Source organism: Echiichthys vipera (assembly GCF_963691815.1).
Source record: "Echiichthys vipera genome assembly, chromosome: 4".
Taxonomy (NCBI): Eukaryota; Metazoa; Chordata; class Actinopteri; order Perciformes; family Trachinidae; genus Echiichthys; species Echiichthys vipera.
The window spans coordinates 25318652-25332861 of record NC_139829.1 but is presented as its reverse complement, the minus strand read 5'-3'; the positions used below and the strand labels follow the sequence as shown (position 1 = coordinate 25332861).

Sequence of the window (14210 nt, the reverse complement as noted above, 5' to 3'; positions counted from 1 at the left end):
GATTTTAAGGTTCCGCTGGCACAGACATTTCCTACACCTTGGACAAACCCCTTTTGCTTTGGGAGACTTTCCTAAGAGTGGAAGCATGTTAAGATTCACAGCAGGCTAGTTGGGAGAACACTGACAGCCCTCCTCACAAAGTCACTCCCAAGGTTATGCTTTCCCCAACGGAGGCTGATCTTACTGGGGATATAATGCCTACTGATGTATTACCAGCAAACAAGTCCCATGCTGCAGGCTAAAAATAATTCTGGGGATTGGCGATGGCTGGAGGGGTGGAGGAGACAGCCCCGGACAGAGGCTGGGGGTGTATGGTGAGGTTTGAGGTTGGGCTTGGAAGCTGCAGCCAAAATTGCCATAAGCCTTAGGCTATGCCTAGAGTCACACTTGAAGCTAGAAAATATTTTCTGCCCTCCCCCAATATGGCAAGAGGATTATGGAACCCTCTGGGGATAGCATCCAGCAGGATAGTAAGTCGTTGAATTAGAACAGGGATTCTGGCTCATTTGGTCACTGCGGTATATTGTCCAAATCAAAATGACCCCAATCAGATTCAAATGAAGTAAGCCTGAAGTATGTGGTGCATACTAAATGCTCTTCACCGATATATATATAAAATACAATTGCTCAATTATTTCTGTTATACGCATCTTAAGATGGTGACTGTGAAAAACCGGGACAAAGCACACACCACATCATTCAAATGCTTTTATACAGGGCCCTATCCATCCAGAGCCCTATCCATCCCCCCGTAACCAAAGACATTAAAAGCATGGCAATGTGTTGTCACTTTTCATTACACAGCTGGCTGTACATAGAGGGATATGCTGCAGTGATGACTTTGAGGGATGGTGGCTTGTTCTGAGTAAATCACTGTGTCATTCTTCCAGGGAGCTATGGAGGTCCAGAGATGCTGCCTACACTCAGCTATAGTAAGAGGATTTTACCAACAATGGTGCTGCTGCCACTGGGCTGGCGTGTTACTAGGAATAGAGTTGAGATGACCAGCCTGAGCCCAAAATACTGACTTGGGTGTGTTCCTCATTTATATTTTAGAATGAGGTCAACATTATAATTTACATTCATGTTTGAGAAGTAAAACTGGATGAACAGGATGCTGGAATTGTGGTGTTTGTGGTAATGTTGATGCCTATTTAGGTGTAAAATAGCACAATAGGGAAGTCAATCTTTGAAGGTAATTCCAATGAACCTGAGCAGTATTCACAAAACATCTGAATCTGGTTCAGTACTTCTGAATATTTATATTTGAAATTTTTAGATCATTTTGAGTATTTACAACGCTGTTAGTACAAATGGAGGCAATGTACCTGACAGACAAATCAAGGTTAGGATTTTAAAATGCAGATTTAATAATATATTTGAAAGTAATTGTAAAGTAAGTGAAGAGACACGCTTAAAAAGGTCAAGGTAGAACAACCTTCATAACTCTTTTTTTGAGTAGATGCACTGGTTTTAATTTTGTTTTCCTTTTTTTGAAGTTTTCAACAATAATTCGGATCTCCTCCCACACAGCTCTGCAAATTAAAAATGTAAAAGATTTTCACTATCTTAAAGGGGACATATTGTGCTAATTTTAAGGTTCAAGCCTGTATTTGGGGTTTCTAAAAGAATGAGTTTACATGCTTTAATGTTCAAAAAACATATTGTTTTTCTCATACTGTCTTTCTGAATATACCTGTGTGCACCCTCTTTAAGACCCCTTCCCAAAATAGCCCAGACTCCTCTGATTGGTCAGCATTTGTCAGCTTCAGCATCTGCATTCTCAGTGTCTCTACAACATCATTGCAGCAGGGGAATGACTGTAACGGCACAGCAGCAGCAATTCCTACATAAACATATACACTGTATGTATTATAGTTGTGACATCCACCTTACAGAAATGCTGACGCTCCTTGAAAGGCCCAGTTTCTGAATACGGGTTGTGTGCAGTTCTCTGGATTGAACATTTTTATACTTTCACAGTAGTACCTCGGCCTGCTTTATAATAGAAAAATACTTCTAAAGAAAAAAATAATCTCACTTTTTGCAATATGGAACCTTTAGCACATTTTTTTATGTAGAAGTAGTAAGTAAAAAGAAAATAATGACACATTTGTACTAGACTGGCATAATTGTAGTCACTATAGAGCACAGAGAAGGGGAAACACCACTGAACCATTGAAAAGGTCCATATGAGGAGCTCTTTTCCAAAACGCTATAAATCCATTTGAATAGTTTTCAGGAAAATGACATTTTTTACCCAGACTCACACATTTGGTTAATATTCAATGTATCTTGTCAAAATGGTTTATGGCTCAGTCTGAACATGTTGAATGGATGGACAAAACAAAAAACTCTCCTGCTTCAGAGCGCCGCCATGTTGGATCGCATAGAACCCTCACTCAATTCTCATTTGGTCGAGAGGACGTTTCGCATTTAGGCTGAAAATAGGTTTGGTGCTTGTCGCGGTTTGGAAAGGAACTGCATCTTGCGGACCATTTTAAACAAGGAAATATAGCGATTTGGCATGAAACATTGATGAAGCAGTGAAAAGGTTCTGTATACAGCAAAGTGGCATGACAAACTCGTTTTTTTTAAATTTGGCTTTTATCTTGTTTTGGAAAAGAGCTCTTCATATAGAGTATTTTCAACTCCAAAGATGATGTACAGTATGGATGACTATATCATAATATGGAGGATTACTCTCATAGAGGCTTCCACTGTAATGATGCCTATGAAAATGAAAGGGTGCATGAAAGTTAAAAGACTCCATTATAATATGCAAAGTGTCTTAACAGTGTTGTGTGAGTTGTACAATATACAATGGTGAATGTTGTGATCTCTGGGGGGAAGTAGTGAGCTGAGGCAGAGTCTAGAAGCTGCTGGGATGGAAGGGGCGGAGCTGGGGGTCTGGGCTTAGGGTAGCAAATCCTCACTCTCAGACACCGGGATCTCCTACAGTCTGACTGACAGAGAGACGGGAAGGACGAAGATAAAAAAAGGACAGGGTATGGATAGATGGATGCGTGCTGCGTGGGTGGTCTGCCAACAGAAACACACAGTGTTCTTTACATGTCCTCCTGCAGCAAGAGCTGAGCTGCTTCACTCTCCTCTCTTGCTGACCCTCACCACACCAACTGTCTGGTGTACTGTCCACACACACGACATCTGATTTCCTCCTACCACATACAGTAATCCAAAAATGTACAGTCTCAACTCCTTTTTTTTTTTTTTTGCACCGCACAGTCGCCTTTCCGTTTAGGAACAGATCACATTACATGCTGAATTTGCAGATGTGCTTAATGCAAAAGAATTCTACAGCTCTTTTGTTTCACTTAATAGCTCCACAGTGAGTTGAATAATAACTGCCTACAGTGAGCTAAACTTTAGTGTAAGCACAAAGACTAGCTGAGTGTGTTTTGAAGGGCCTCTAGTCCAGTTTCTGGCATGGTCCTCTGTGAGGAGATTGAAGGGGGCCACGCAGGGGGAGTAATGGAGCGTCTGCTACTTTTCCAGCAAACAGAAATTTGGGGCCAGGCTGCAAAGATCAGATAGCGAGCAAAGATCTCCCCAGGACAGTAACATAAGACTGGCATCTGATAAATCCCACTACCTCTTCTCCAACTATTGTTCGCTCTACTTCCCCTCTTTCATCCTTTTTGCGGGGTAATATTTAGTCAAGTTATTTGCTTGGCCATTAATGGAGGGCTGAAGATGTCACCGATGTCAGATAAGTGCACTTTTTATGTATTTGCTTGGCTCTTTCCCTGTCTCCCCCCTTACAGTGGCCTTTCATTCATCCTGTCTGGGCCATTAGGCTCACTAAATTCCTCTGTAAATTCAGCTCTCTCCGGCTAGCTTTCCTGGTCAGACTAATAATATATCTACGATCAGTGTGGGGCTTAGGTACCAAACTGAATAATTTCTATGCCTCGGTGCCCCAGGCATGTCTGGTCCCTGTCTGCTTCGGGCAGTCCGAAATCACTTTGGATAGGGTACAGGATTTGTGTCCATAACCATTGTTGATGTTTTTGTTATACTGATGATAATGATGATGAAGAAGTCGTAGTGGTAAAATCCTGTCATGAGAAAGGATGTTATCTTAGCTACTAAATGTTTGACGATCCTGCCTTTTTAAATGCCATTCACTTAAATGGCTGACTTTCACGATTAAATGCTCAAAAGCTCTCAGGGTCAGTTTTACTATATTTTGTAGGAGGCGAGTTAGCCAATTAATGACAACAAACACAGCCCTGTCAAAAACACAAATCATGATGCTTGATCTACTGGTGTGACATTGTTACTGTCAGACATGTTACAAAACCTATTAATCAAATGTCTGGACCAAGCAGATTTCCACAACTGACTTTCAGGATTTTTCTGTAGATTTCAGCACTCAATTCTCACATGACTCTTAAGTGGAAAAAGCTGCAAGTGTGAATGTTGTTTAGCATGAAAAGGTCTGAAACTAATTAAATACAGAGGTTAGACTTATATATCACTGATGAGATTTGAATCCAAAGCATCGCAGTGCACACTGTCTGACTCTGTGTTGTTTTGTGAACCCTTCTTCCTGTTGTTTTCCTCTTTCTGTTGCTTTGTTTTTGTGAGCATCAGCAGAATGCATTCCCTGGGGATGCTGGATAAAAGGAAGAAGAAGAAAAAAAAGCTTAATTAGGACCGTTACCTCCAGCCCTTTCTACTGATGGAGTCGACATTTCATGTGACTTCTTTGAGACACACGGTCAAACTAAGAGGTGTGCATGGAGGAAAAGGGAGCACGAGAGAGATCAGGCTAAAAACAAAAACGCTATCAAACAAACGTATCCAAAGTCTCTTTGAAGTTAAATGCAAGGGGAAATAATACAATTTAGATTCTGTTTCATGAATACCAGAAATGTGAGCTACATGGGAACCCATTCCTTCAGTCCTCGCTCAGATATTAAATATTGCTGACTAGGGGGTGAGTTAGCCAATTAATGAATAATAAATGGGGCTGGAAGGCAACATTTTCATATCCTTTATAGGTCAGAGTGTGCTGAGCCAGGGCTGCTGGTACCGCTGGGCATCATGGTTAGATATTAAAGCATGGCGATCTCTATACCACTGTACCTCAGAGCCATGTCAGCTGCTGCTCCACCCACACTACACGCAACATTAATGACAAGCTGAGAGGGCATAATAAAACTTTTTCCTTTCTTGTTTCTGCAACTTCTCCTTTCTATCTCTTGCTGTGTTTTTGCTTTTATCCTTTAATCTTCACTGGATTATCCTTCCTCTCTTTGTTCACAGCGTAAAGGCACCATTATTTGAAATCTCAAACAACATCCTGTTGGTTTTATCCCATATCTTATAGTTCTAAGCAGGCTTGTGGGCGTCGGTGACAACGCACCCCACTGCCGCAAACAAAAACAACAACAACAATGGGGCAATTACAGATGGATGCTTCACAACCTCCACTTCATTTTCTGTTATCTTCATTATTCAGCTCCTCTTGAATCAGCTATTAAAGGTAATTAAGCGATTCATCAAGTCAGTTTCAATTACTGGGAGCTTGACAGCTGCAGATTACAATCGGTAGGGGTGAGGGGAGAGATTGAGAGAGGAAAAACTGAAAAAAGAGGAGAGAAAGAAAAAAGGAAGTAGCAACAAATCAGGCAGCACTGAGATGGGCAGGAAGCTTCTGGGGTGTCAAGAGGTACTGTATTCACATGATGGTAAAGCTTGTCCAGGCCATCTCCACAGAGCAACAGGCTTGATCGCTACCACCCACTCATTTAGCTTCGGCTCTTTCACCCGCTGGAGGTCTTTGACACTGCATCAACTACACCATCATTATTCTGTCATGGAACGGAAGAACTGTAATGTTGCAACTAATAATGAATAAGAGCGCTCTTGCCATTTCAGTGGCAATCACACTACAGATAGGAATACATTTGATGCCTGACATACAGTCACTGGGAATAATGCTCACATGTACTGTAGGATCATAAAATATTCTCGCTGGCGCCCCTAATTTATGGCAACCAGCTCACTTTTAAAATCCGGTGTGTGTTGGTGCTAAGAGCACTCCATGATGTGCGACCATTAGGGCTGGTCAAAGGACGACTTCAATTTATGTTTGGCTGATTAACCCCACTCTCTGCTTGCACACTTTTACTCATTAGGTCAAAGAATAATTCATCTGGGATGAACTATCATGCCTCTTAGTTGTCCATTAGAGTGAGGTTTACTACTGTCTTGATGGCTATCATAAGTCACACAGCGCAGGTTGTAACTGCTGGGCTGAATACAGGGGAATTGGCCATAGCATCTATCTCATGGGGTATTGAATACCCAAAGGAACACCTTTATCCCCAACGTTCCTTTCCTCATTATATTAGCAGACTCTGCAAGGTTACCTTGCTAATAATGTCATTCTATCAGGATTTGGCTATAAGTCATTGGCTTGTAAGGGAGACAATAATTACATTTTAAGTTTCAATCAAAAGAGTTGATCGTATATATTTAATCCCCCCCCCCCCCCCCCCATCTCCCTTTTTTTAATCGTCACACCACTTTTCAATTCAAGACGTGAAGTCAGTGTGAAGGTGAGAGGAGAGATTAATGTGAAGAGATTTCCCATTAAAAATTATACATTTTTAATGGGGTTTATTTATAGTCTGACACTGTAACATGTAACATGTTGGCATTCTATCACCATATAACTTCCTGGGCTCACAAATTACTGTTGGCTCCAACTTGGACCATCTTCTTTCCTGCAGAAGCCCTGCACTCCACTGCATTATGCATACATAATCTACTGGGTACTTTTCACTGTTGAACACATTGCAATCCTTAAATGCTGTATCTAAAAACAACTTTATAAAAAATAGTGACAATACGGTAATATACTGCTGGCTTCTGACTAAAAGTAACAAAAACCCTCTCAAAAACATAAATATCATTGAAATGAACAGTGAGTAAACACCTCATTTAGATGAAGACAAACAATAGACTGTGGCCAGCAGCACAGTGAAAACACAAGCAGGAAAAGAAAGCTCTCATACTGTATCCCTAAAACAGGCAGGGCACCTTTCACACTGTCTTTTTTTTCTTCTCATCCCTCTTTCCAGTAGGTTAGGTCAAATGTAGCTACAATTGATCTCATAAATCCCGATGTTGAAGCAAGCAATCAGTTAACATTAACCTACCTAGTCTGCAAACAAACAGAAAGACATGCCGGTATGCTCCAGCTTGCGGCCGGTTCACAAACTTTCTCATTTTATAGCTAAACACGACAATAAAATATGTTTCTTGGAAAAAAAACATTCTTGATTTATATTTGATCTGCTCTGCCTAGTTAGACTGTTTGATCTAAACTTTGTGAGCCTGGTGCGTTGCGATGGATGGACCTCATTTGCATGACGTTGAGCCGAGTCGTGATTATGCTAGTGTGCATACGGCAAATGGTCAGTACTTTCGGCGCAGCCAGTTCACCTCCTGTCCATAGAAAATAAATAGGATCGATCAACTTCACATACATGGACTGATCCAGTGGTTCTCCACCTTAAGAGGAATCTCAAAGGACGACATACACTACATAATGTATAAGCTATCAGTGTATTTTCATTAGAGGTACCCAGATCTGCGTAAAAGGGATTGCAGTATTTTGGGGGATCCCACTAATGAATTCTGAAGAGAACTCTATTACTGAAGTCAGTCATGTGTCCCTGGGAGATTCACTCACTGGTAGAAAAACCTGAACCTGACTTAACAGTATACACTCCTGGTATATTCCAGTACTTTGTGTCGTGGAAAGCATCATTCTACACTTTGTATTGTTTCTATAATCACTGTCTGTAGTTGTAATATCATATTTCGTAGCATCATGAACCACTGTGCAGCGATTTGGTGTCTGAAAACGTATGGATGTATTACTCAAACTGGATTTCCTGATTTTTAACTGACAACTGAGGCCATACACCCACAGTACTATTCCGGGTCTCTCTAATCAAACTCACCTTTAACTAATGCAACAATACTATTGTATATTCTACCATGGTTTCATTTAAAATATATTGTGGATTAAGATGTTAAATTTAGCTTAGAAGATAAAAAATTATCATTTCCTCAAATTTGAGATAATGATAGTAATGTATTCACCATAGAAAGCAAGCTGATTACTGTATCTGTAAGACTAAATTGTCTCATAAGTCTTATAGTATTTGGCATACATACCCAGATTGGAGGAGGCCCTTCCCTCTGCCGCCCTGTCCTTCAAACCCTCTGCTATAGACAGCTGCTGTTCATGGTACTGCTTGGCCCTCTCCAAGTCCTGCATGCAGCGAGCAGCATGACCCAGTCCTGCGTAGGCTCTCATCTCAATGGACTTTTCCTCCAGCTCCTGGGCGAGCTCCAGAACGTGAGTATGGTAGGACATGGCCTTGTCAAAGTTACGGTGGTAGTGGTAGGCACTGCCTAAGTTACTATAGGCCCGTGCTTCCTCTCGTTTATTTTCCAGGGCCTTAGCAATGCCCAGGTGCTGCTCATGGCATTGGACAGCATTTTCAAAGTCTCCCATGGCAATGTAGACAGCCCCCATGTTTCCCAGCTCGCGGGCCTCCGACAGCTGATCTTTGGACTGCTTGGCCAGCAGAACACACTGCTTATGACTGGCCAGGGCGTTTGGATAGTCCCCAATGGCTGTATATACATGGCCCAAGCTGCTCAGAGCCATTGAGGCAGCCTATGGATAAAGAGACGGAGAGAAAAACAGATAGCAAGTAAGAAAAACAGCAAGGTAATAAAATGTAGGCAAATGAAAAAAAAATCTAATAAGCCATTAATTATACCAACATTCCATCAACAGTGAGTCATTTTGTTGCATTTGCATCACAGATTCTCCAGCCACATTTAAACGTCCCTTTAGCCAGAAGTACCGTACATCAAATTGGAACAGAAGAAGAAAAATCTGAATTCCCGAACCTCTTAGAGGGCTTACTGCTCAGAGACCAAACAACAAGGAAAACCTGATTTGATTTCGTCTTTGCTTAGCAAGGAGGGGGTAAAGTGTAATGCAGATCAGCACAGCAGCAGGCTTGTTTTAAAGCCGTCAGTTTGCCCACTGCAATCACGCTTCATGGCGTGCCACCACCAACGGAACAAAGACACTGCTAATCAGGAGGGAGAGGAGAGGGGTTTTAGCTTCACAGCAGAGCTGTGGGGGGCCAACCGGCTGACTGACTGACTGCTGGCAAGACCTCTCAAGCTAAAAACAGAGAGAACAATATTCTGTATATTCTCATTTATTTTCTCAAGCCGGGTCCACCTATGAAAATAAAACTACACTGAAGACTAACTAAAATGTAAATGTTTCTCAAAATGCCCCCCCCATGTGACACATTCACTGCAGGGTTATTAACTGTTTATACAGGGGGTAAACAGCTGGGAATTAGGGTCAGCAGTCTTTGTGTGAGCAGATGTTCAATTAATCATGCAGGCCCAGCTAATAAAGTATCTCCTTCCAGAGATCCCACTCTGCATCCTACAACCACGGCATTCAGAGCCGGATAACTGGAAAGTCAAAAGTCAGCTACGGTAAAGGATGGACTACTCAATGTAGTTTCAGCTGTAAGATGTTTATGGAAGTTGTTTTCATAACCTCATGTTGTAAAGCTGGCAACTGATATTTGCGTCACCATCGTAATGTGCAAAATTTACATAGATATTATCCCACATGTATATCAAGATGTAATTGGAAGAAATGTGCCTGCAGGAGATATATTCACTTTTTCTCTAGCACATACAATAATGAAACTCTGAATAAATGAAAAGCAAACAGCACCTAGTTGAGAAAAAAATCAATACAACAGAGGACTCCTGAAGATGCTCATAAAGACACTGTTCTTTGAATCGTTCATACATCCTTTTTCTATAAATACACACGCACACGCACACGCACACACACACACACACACACACACACACACACACACACACACACACACACACACACACACACACACACACACACACACACACACACACACACATGCGTACACCCCACCTACCTATCTTTCCTTCATTTCACATGGCTGCTGATGCCTGGAACCAATTACCTGCTGACATAAGGACTTCCAGCAGTTTGCTCAAGTTTAAAGACTCGACAAGGCATTATACAGGCCCAGGGAGGCAATTACCCTACGTCACAACTGTTGCTGTTTCATGTTCCCAGATAGCCTATCTAGGGCTGCTCAATTACATGTGCCTTTTGAAGCTTCGCTCCATCTCTCCGACTCAAACTTCCACTTTTCTGAGCCGAAAACAGAGAGGATTCCTCATCTCTGTATGTCTTCAACCGAGTGCAGTGGGAGAGAAAGTGAGAGGGGGGGGGGCAATCTTTCTCCAGTTGAGATGAGTTGCTCTTGTGATCAGTGTCCCTCTAAAGTGAAACTGCAACGCTGCATTTTCTCCACAGATGGAAGCCAAGATAATGAGGAGCCAGCCTTGCTAGTCACAGAGGATGCACTGTGTTTGGCTCAGGGACAGACACTGGGACCATATCTCTCTCACTTCTTACTGCAGCCCTCTCCCACCACGGCTCATTTTGACTTCCCACCAGTATCGCAAAATAACATTCTGTCTGGGAGAGAATTAATTGCCCGAAATCCATAATTTCTGGCAAATTGACTTCATTCTAATTTGATATCATTTCTTTTCTGCACTTATCTGTCCTCCTTCCCTGTTCTTACTCTCTCTCCCACACTTCTCTCAATCCATCCGCAGAGTCAGATCTGATTGTGTTTACACAGTCCAGCCCTTCTCCGGATGTGTGCTGATTTGATTAATCCTAGCGCCGTGCTTTATAAACTGTTGATAAACCGCTGGCTCTTATCAGCAAACACATTTTGCAACAAGGGTCTCCTAATGAAAGGTAAACTAGTTCTGCCTGGGAGAGACAGTAAGGGAGAAGGGAGGCAGCATGGGAGAGCTGAAATGACATGTTAATCAGAAATGTTTGGCTCCAACAACATTATTCCATTTATTTCCTCTGACAAGGACAGTGGTTTACGATTCCTTGCTGATTCTCCTATGTCAGCCTCCTCTAAGTGTGTTTATATTCTGCAGCACATTAGAGAAATGGCTGCTTTCATAGCACATGCTAGAGGTAATGTATTGTACTTAGCATAATTAGCCCCTTATGTCATACAGCAGAGCTGCTCTTGATGGCTGGGCTTGGTGCAAAGATCTGTTACTCTGAGTCCCTGGTGTGTTTTATTTCTTACTCTGGAACAGCAGAGTCCTGCCCACCACTTCACTGCTGTGTTGAGCTATGTGGTTATGGCTGGCCTTGCAGCTGTGCGAATATGCCTTTGAAAATCCTCCTTATTTCACATTGGACCTATGAGCTCTGATGTACTCCAAACAACCAAGGCTATCATCACAGACTGGGAGAGCTTAAGGGGCAAGCAGGGTTGTCATGGAGATGTAAATAGTTGGATTAGGGCCTACCAGCATCCGCTGCTCTGACATCAACCACTTTCATTAAAAAAAAAAAGACCTGTTGCTTTTTTGACCGCACTTTGCTAGCTATATTTCATAGAGCCACACTTCTACACTGACATGGTTTTACTCATTCTACCTGAACAGATATCACCACGGTACAACTCATAAACACAGTGTTATTAAAATAACATTTTTATCATGATAGTTTATCTTATAGTCACACAGAAAGTGTATATTTTAGAGAGAGAGAGAGAGAGAGAGAGAGAGAGAGAGAGAGAGAGAGAGAGAGAGAGAGAGAGCGCGGAAGGTTTAAGGTGTTAAAGAGCCCACAGTTTGCCCTCTGTCCAAACTCCATGACCTGCAGGAGGGCAGGGCAGCCACTACTTCAGTAAAGTGCTATTAATGGGATTATATGGGAGAGGAGAGGAGAGGAGTCACTCTGTCTCGACAAGAGGGAGAACAGGTTTGATTCCATTACAACAGATGTGGGAACAACCCCGTCTCTCACTGTACTGATACAGATGCTAGGCTATTAGCCCGGCGAATTAAAAAACAAACATTGCTTGCATGAATGCAGACACATGCTCTTTCTGCATTCACTGGTATAAAGAAACATGATGTTATATTTCTGTATAATGCTGCTTTAATTCGAATGGTTAAAAAGACACACATGCAAGACTCACATTAAAATTCACAGTAGGTAGTATGAATTTGAATGAATCAATTAATCGTTTAGTGAATAAAATGAAAGATGCCCATTGCAAATTTTGAGAGGCTATTAGGATATCTTCATCAGCAAACCTTCATTTTAAGAAGCTGGACACAGCAAATGTGTGATATTGTTTGATAATTGACTAAAACAATGAATCAAATATGTGATCAGATCAGATAAACGTTTTCTGTCGATTGATTTCATTAAACAATTGTCGCAGGACTAAAAATTGAACTACATTGATCAAAGATAACCAGGGAAAATATTTCTGTGTCCAAAGGCTACATATAGTATTTATTGAGTGCAGACTGCTATTAAATGATTAAATGACAGGGCTGAACATTAGAGAAACAAACGAGCCACTGTGATACCGAACACTTTACAAAGATGAATCGTGGAACTAAAAAACACCACAGAAACACTACACACACACACACACCGTTGTCAATGTATTCCATGGCACACACACACACACACAAACAGCTGTCTAATTAAAAGGCAGCGCAGAGAGAAGGTGAGGAGGACCATGCACCAGTGTTTCCCTTAACGAGCTGGGCTCAGGCAGCAACAGGAGCTGGCTGGCAGGGAACAGAACAGCACACTGTAGTGAGCGGGGCGTGGGGGAGAGCAGGGTGGGAGGAGGAGGGGGGTGCAGATAAAAGGCTAGGGGAGAGATTGTGTTTGAAGGATGAGAGAGAGAATGCTGGAGACATCCCCGGGGTGAGGATGTCTTTAGATCTGAATTCACCTGTGGAGATGCATTTTGACAAAAAAGGAAACAGCTCAACTGTAATAAACTCAGAGACGAAACAGACCTGTCAGAGAGGCTCTCAAAGAAGCTTGAAATACGCTTTCTAGAGGTGCATGTTATTTTCCATATGTGCATGTGCAAAGAAACATGTATGTGCATGTGTGCATAGATGAGAGAGGAAAAGGGGGGAGTATAGTAGAGGTGGAGTGCTGCGGATGCCTGTGCACAGGCTGGGGGCAGGGATGGATATGATAAAATATTACGCTGGTGTTATGGGTGTATACTCCATTCTCTTCCCTCGCCCTGTTTACACACAGATATGGATCCTGTGGGAGCCACCATTAGATCAGCCAAATTACTGCCTCTCTGCCATATCAAAACCTTTTGCTTTTTTAACCAGGAAAAAATCTGTGCTCTGCCAAGTGAGTGCAGGTACAGCTGTGCCTGATTGCTCTTTTCATACACACACTCACGAGCATACACAGACACACGCGAACACACGCAGAAGGATTCAGCGGTCCACTGCAGCCGATAAGCCCAGCACAGGCCAAGTTGAATTCAACTTTGCTTCCTCTGGAGCCAAATTACAGACCTCGTTTTGAAATTCTATTAAAGATTGTCATATCTCTGTTGTTTCCAGAATCATAAATAAATGCAATACAGACAAAGATGAGATATCACAAGTTACCTGGCTGCATCTCTAATTAATCTTTAGAGCTGGTAACAGCGATGAGATACCGGTGGAGCCACTTGTTTCTCCGTGACATGTGGGTCCTCCAAATTGGAGATAAATGACGCCAGAGAGCCTGTAGCTTGATAATTCCTTTAGCCTTCACAGGACATGTTCACAGAGGACTGATTGTCACTAAAGGTCAAGCTACGGGCAAGGGCACTCGTGACAGCTACTACGCTGTCTGTCAGACTGTCTGTTACTCAAATGGTCACACATTCACACATACCTTACACCAAGGAACAGGCGCGTAAACACACTAATACCCATGCAGCATAACATGAAGTGAACTAAAGATACAGACAAGCTGCATTGCAGGCAATGTCTATGCCAGTGAAAAAGTCTGCCCAGTGGTGCCAGGCAATTGGTGGATCATTTGTGGTTACTCCAGAGACAAAGTATACATTTACTCACACATCCTTACACAGAGACATAAATATACCAGATGTAGCCCAGAGCTTTGTGGATTATGTCATTATGTGTGTGTGTGTGTGTGTGTTTTGTATCGTTTTCACACTAGGGTATCTCTG

At 42.2% G+C, this 14210-nt stretch overlaps 1 protein-coding gene across 1 annotated transcript in view; it reads right to left on the bottom strand.

Moving 5' to 3' along the window:
* Positions 1-14210, bottom strand: part of LOC310946001 (tetratricopeptide repeat protein 28-like) — a gene marked incomplete at its 5' end in the record, with an annotated part of 172383 nt that overhangs the window by 28013 nt on the left and 130160 nt on the right. Inside the window, one exon of the mRNA XM_083912269.1 lies at positions 8221-8728. Coding sequence (XP_083768395.1) covers positions 8221-8728 — 508 coding nt within the window. The remainder of the gene's footprint in view (positions 1-8220; positions 8729-14210) is intronic.